Below are 5,320 nucleotides of genomic sequence, written 5' to 3' on the forward strand. Positions count from 1 at the left end.
CCTGGACCTCCAGGTTACAGGGGGATGTATTCTTTGAAGGTCTAGCAGATTGTGGGGTGCAATGAAGGCAAGGGGGGTCTACATTCTGGGCAACACACCCTCTACTGGCTTGTGCTGTAAGCGGCAGCCTCTCTCGCTGCAGTGGCCTTCTTTGCCAAGTGCACGCTGCTAATCGGGTTGTATGGTAGAAGCTGGGAGGCTCACCAGGGAATTCTGGGAGTTGGAAGCCCACACATCTTAAAGTGGCCAAGATTGAGAAATGTTGCCTTATAGTATAAAGAAACATACTGTTTGAAAAATTGTCTTCAACAAAAGGAAAAATCTTAAATCTCTGCATATGCTCTCTGAGCAACCCGGGTTTTGCAAGCATCTGCAAAAGGATTGGTTGCATCTCTGCTCTAAATTTTGAAGCAAGCACAGGACAGAAAGGGTGCATTGCTTGAGCGACAACGGAAGAGCAGCCCTTTGAGTTAGTGTCCCAGCCCCAAAGCCTTTTCGTGTTGCTCCGTTCCGTTTTCTGGCAACTGCATGCCTGGTTTTCTTTTGCAGACCTTTCCACAGTGACACCCATCAATGACCTCCACGGCACTGACTCTGTGTCCCTGGCCAAAGGGGAGAGGCTTATGCGCTGCAAAGTTAGCAGTGTCTATCGGCTGCTGGACCTTTATGGCTGGGCACAGCTCAGTGGCACCACAGTCACGGTGAGTCATCCCATCCTCCTCTCTCCTGGCCGGCCTTCGTTATAGGTTGAAATAAAACTGGTTTTCTTTCAGTATTTTTTTAATGAGATAGAACTTTGGGCTTGAAGCAAGCAATTATCTTTTAGAATCTTCATTCGTTCTGCAGTATGCGAATTGAATGAATGAATTTCTTGGAATAACCAGTTCCTGGAAGTTCTGGGGATTAATGGCTTTTAGCCTTGAGGGCAGGGGAGCTGCCCCCAGAGGCTGTCTGCTGGGAGATCGGTGGGCTTCCTTTGGCAGCTGGTTGGTCATTGTGAGAACTGCTGGACAAAATGGTCCAGGGGTCCCATCCAGCAGGGCGCTGCTTATGCTCTTAACCTTCCTTCCTTTCACAGCTGAGAGTCAGCAAAGAACAGGAACATTTTCTGGTTTGTCCCGAAGGCCTTTCCTGTCATGAAGTTACAGCATCCAGCTTGGTGAGAATGCAGGACTCTCGGGTCCGGCTCTGTGCCCGCGACTGCAGACGGGAGCTGTATTTTCCTGCTTACAGCAGTCTGTAAGAGCAGCCTGTGTAGAATGAAGCTACTCATATGAAACAGAAGGACAGGGTGACAAAATCCCCTCTAGAATTTCACGGACAGGCTGCCCTTTGGATGACGGGTGCACAGTCATACAATTTGTGACACCGTTTTTTTATCAGTTGTATTTGTTGTTGTTCAGTCGCTAAATCATATCCGACTCTTCAAACCCCATCGACCACAGCATGCCAGACTTCCCTGTCCTGCACTGTCTCCTGGAGTTTGCCCAAATCCATGTTTATATTTTTTTTCTTTCTTTCTTTCTTTCTTTCTTTCTTTCTTTCTTTCTTTCTTTCTTTCTTTCTTTCTTTCTTTCTTTCTTTCTTTCTTTCTTTCTATCTATCTATCTCTATCTATCTATCTATCTATCTATCTATCTATCTATCTATCTATCTATCTATCTATCTATCTATCTATCTATCTCCAGGAGACAGAATGTATATACAAATATGTATGTATGTACGTATGTATGTATGTTTATATGCGCCATATGCATCGCCTCTGCCAATCCTGGGAATTGGGTGGGGTATAACAAACTTAAAATATAAAATACGGTGAACATAATTGAAAGAGAATTGCCTATTGAGACAAGGAGAGGCGGCATCTTCCTACAGAGGAGCCATGAGGAGGATGCCTAAGGGGACAATTTTCTGCAACTGCATCTCTGTAACTGGAGGGAGCAGGCAGACCCAGAGGGGCAGGGATAGCCTCTGCTGAAGTGGAGGAACTCTGGTTTCCATGGAGACATGCTGGGTACACCAAAGAATATTGAAGCCAGCAAGCCCGGAGGAGTGGCAGATGCAGAGAGGCCATAGGCTGGTTTTTCTGTAAGCTTGAGAAGAGTTTAGGATCCCAGGGTCTTCCGCCCACTTTAGGCATCACTGCTTCCCTTCCCCGCTGCCTGAAAAAAGCTTCCCTGGAGACGTCGCCTTAGTCAGCCAAGGCAGGTGCCCATCTTCTCATCGGACGCCCCCCACCCTCCTCTTTTTCCTTCTCAGATTAAAGTGAACATCCTGGGGAAGGTGGTGGAGCAAGGCAGCAGCAGCTTTCTGGTGGACACCCAAGGATTCAGCCTGCACTCGGCCATCTATGCGGCTCGGCCTGATGTGAGATGCATCATCCATCTGCACACACCAGCCACAACTGCAGTAAGGGCGGGGGGGGGGGGAACAGGTGTCCATCTTTCTAGCAGAATGCTGAGACACAACAGAGCTTCAGGTGGATGGATGGAAGAGGCAGGCATCTCCTCGGAGATGACCCCGTTATCCCATTTCCATTCACCTCTGGACTCCTCCAGCCCTCTGGATGCAACTCTCACAGTTGTTGGACGGGTCGCGGATTGGGTCACACTGCAGGTCTGTTTTGTTTGGGCTGAGTGTGTTATGATAGTCAGCAAAGGCTAAACAAACCAGAAGTAATTCAGTGTGTGAGCCTAGATTTTGATGTCCTCCCAGAGCTGGCCTGGAAGTCCTTTGCATAGGGTGCCCTGCACAGCCCAAAGGAAAAGAAGTAATAGGAGCACCTGTGAAGTCACCAAGCCGTGAACCTGGAAGGGAAACAGGCTGAAAATCCAGGAGGGAGGAGAAGTACTCCGGGAAGGAGCCGTCCACAGTGGGACATTGAGGGGAACTGAAGGCACCTTGTTCTTGCTCTCCTTCCCACATGAAGCGGCTGTGGTGTGCCTATGGAGGGGGGTGTCCTTCACTGGCCCATCTCTGTAGGGCAGCTTTCCTTAGTTAGCCACACTCCAGGCATGGAAGGTTCACAACTCTAAGTCAGTTTGGTCAACGGTTCTGTTTGCATCTTGCAGGGTATTATAAAGTGAAAAAAGGAGGACAGTTTCATTCTAGAAAGTTTCCTGTTTGAACTGGAAAGGCATGGAGAGCACGGAGAGAGTCTTTTATGCATAGCTGGAACATGGAGAGCTTTGCTTTCCTTCCTTCGCAGGTCTCCGCAATGAAACAAGGCCTCTTGCCAATTTCCCACGATGCACTGCTGGCAGGTGACATGGTGTATTTTGACTTCAATGGTGAAATGGAGGGAGAGGCAGACAGAATTGAGTTGCAGAAATGTCTTGGACCCACCTGCAAGGTTAGGCCTGAGAGGTGTGGGTTGAGTTCTGATGTACTCTTGGATTCCAACTAAATCTCTGCCCAAACTGGCCTGTGGGATTTATACTTCCTTGCATGAGAACGTAAGAGCGGTTCAGAATCGAGGAGAACTCATGGGGTGGGGGGCAGATAAAGATTTCATATTCTTTAGCTGTTTATATCAGAACCTGTTTCTTGCCGTTTCTTTGGGCAGGTTTTGGTGCTCCGGAATCACGGCCTGGTGACCCTGGGAGACACAGTGGAGGAAGCGTTCTACAAGGTCTTCCATTTGCAGGCTGCCTGTGAAGTCCAGGTGAGCTCCAGAACAACAAAACAAGGCACACGCCTCCTGCCTTGCGCTGCATCACAGGCCAGGTTCCTTCTGTAGAAGTGGGCAGAAGGAAATGTTCCTAAGTGGAAATGACATAATTCCATTCAGATGGAGATGCCAGCAAAAATAATATTCCTTAGTGGAATTTTCTTCCTGTCTCCCTTCTCCTTAGGATGTAGAAACACAATAATGACCACTTGCTTGGAGGGAGGGGGGGAATAGATGAGTGTCAATTAGTTGAGGGAAAGATTTTCCTAACATGCTATTTTGGGTGACATTCCCATCTTGATGGTAACTTTCAACTGCCCCAGATTCAAGTCTCCTTGCCCAAGTGTGGATTTCCCCTGTCATAAATGACAAGATTGTCCTTCCTTCCTTCCTTCCTTCCTTCCTTCCTTCCTTCCTTCCTTCCTTCCTTCCTTCTTCCCTTCCCTTCCCTTCCCTTCCCTTCCCTTCCTTCTCAATGCTGCCTGGACGTTCCATGCCAACATGCTTACTAACATTCTGGTTGACCTAGACTGGGCAGCTCAGAAGCCCCTTCCAGAAAACCCTTCCTGGGAGTTTGATTTGCTCGGCTAGAATGTAATCGTGCAAACCCATCACCTTAACTTCTCTGCATTTTGCAAGAATATATTTCATTTCATAATTATAAAATAATGCAGAAAGCGGTCTGTTTTTCTTGATGAAAAAGTGTTTTAAAGCAGGCACATGACTTGGAGCAGAAGCCCTTATTTGCTTATGGAAAATGACCTCCAATGTTGCCACTGACCAAAAGGGGTTTTGAAGCATGACCGGAGCCTGCAAGCCACGGCTGGGGATGTCAGGAGGCGATGCACAGAAAGCGAGGCTTGTTCAGACGGCCTTCTACGCTCTGCTCCACTTGGTAATCTCAGGGGCCCCCCGCTGTTTCCTCCTGCCTTCTCAACTTCTCTTTTGCCCTCTGCCTCCTCCAGGTTGCTGCCTTGTCTAGTGCTGGTGGGCCTGAGCATCTCATCCTCTTGGAGGCGGAGAAACAGAGGCCTCACGATGTGGGTCTGGTCCGATGGGCTGGCAGCACCTTTGGGCCCATGCAGAAGAGCCGCTTGGGAGAGCATGAATTTGAAGCACTAATGAGGATGCTGGACAATCTAGTATGTTGGCAAGCAGAGAAGCTCCCCCCAATACGTCCCCTGACCTTGTCATAAAGGTGGCATTCCTCCAGGTAGATATTTGTAAACCAAAGTGGGTCTCTGCAGGGAAAGAGGCAAGCTTGGACAGGTGGGTTTCGCAATGCTCCTGCTGGCCCACCAGACATGGGCTACTTAAAAAAAAAAGATCTGACATCTGAACCGTTGAGGGACCACATTAAACCCACAATCTCCCCACAAAACACCCTTGGTAGATTATTGCTGTGTTCACTTCAGGTCTCCATGCCGTTTTCCAGAGCCCAGCCTACCCCACCCTCAATCCTTTTTCTTCTCAGTAGCGTTTTAACAATTGAAAGAGTTTTGCAAGGCAAAATTGATACAAGTAGTCCTCATTCAGTGGCTTTAATTTGGGACCTGCAACTCTTATTAAACAAACAGTTGCTAACTAGAAAATCACATTCCTAAAAGTGTGCTCTCCTCCCCCCCCCCCCCCCCCCCCCCCCCCCCCCCC

The 5,320-nt window shown here is 48.5% G+C and overlaps 1 protein-coding gene across 1 annotated transcript in view; it reads left to right on the plus strand.

The window, feature by feature from the left end:
- ADD2 (adducin 2) overlaps positions 1–5,320 on the plus strand; it is a 14,821-nt gene that overhangs the window by 834 nt on the left and 8,667 nt on the right. Inside the window, exons 3-8 of the mRNA XM_015811158.2 lie at positions 550–701; positions 1,079–1,159; positions 2,260–2,409; positions 3,209–3,352; positions 3,566–3,664; positions 4,636–4,812. Of these exons, the coding sequence (XP_015666644.1) occupies positions 550–701; positions 1,079–1,159; positions 2,260–2,409; positions 3,209–3,352; positions 3,566–3,664; positions 4,636–4,812 (803 nt within the window). The remainder of the gene's footprint in view (positions 1–549; positions 702–1,078; positions 1,160–2,259; positions 2,410–3,208; positions 3,353–3,565; positions 3,665–4,635; positions 4,813–5,320) is intronic.

Source organism: Protobothrops mucrosquamatus, unplaced genomic scaffold (genome assembly GCF_001527695.2).
Source record: "Protobothrops mucrosquamatus isolate PMUCROS unplaced genomic scaffold, P.Mucros_1.0 scaffold31, whole genome shotgun sequence".
NCBI lineage: Eukaryota > Metazoa > Chordata > Lepidosauria > Squamata > Viperidae > Protobothrops > Protobothrops mucrosquamatus.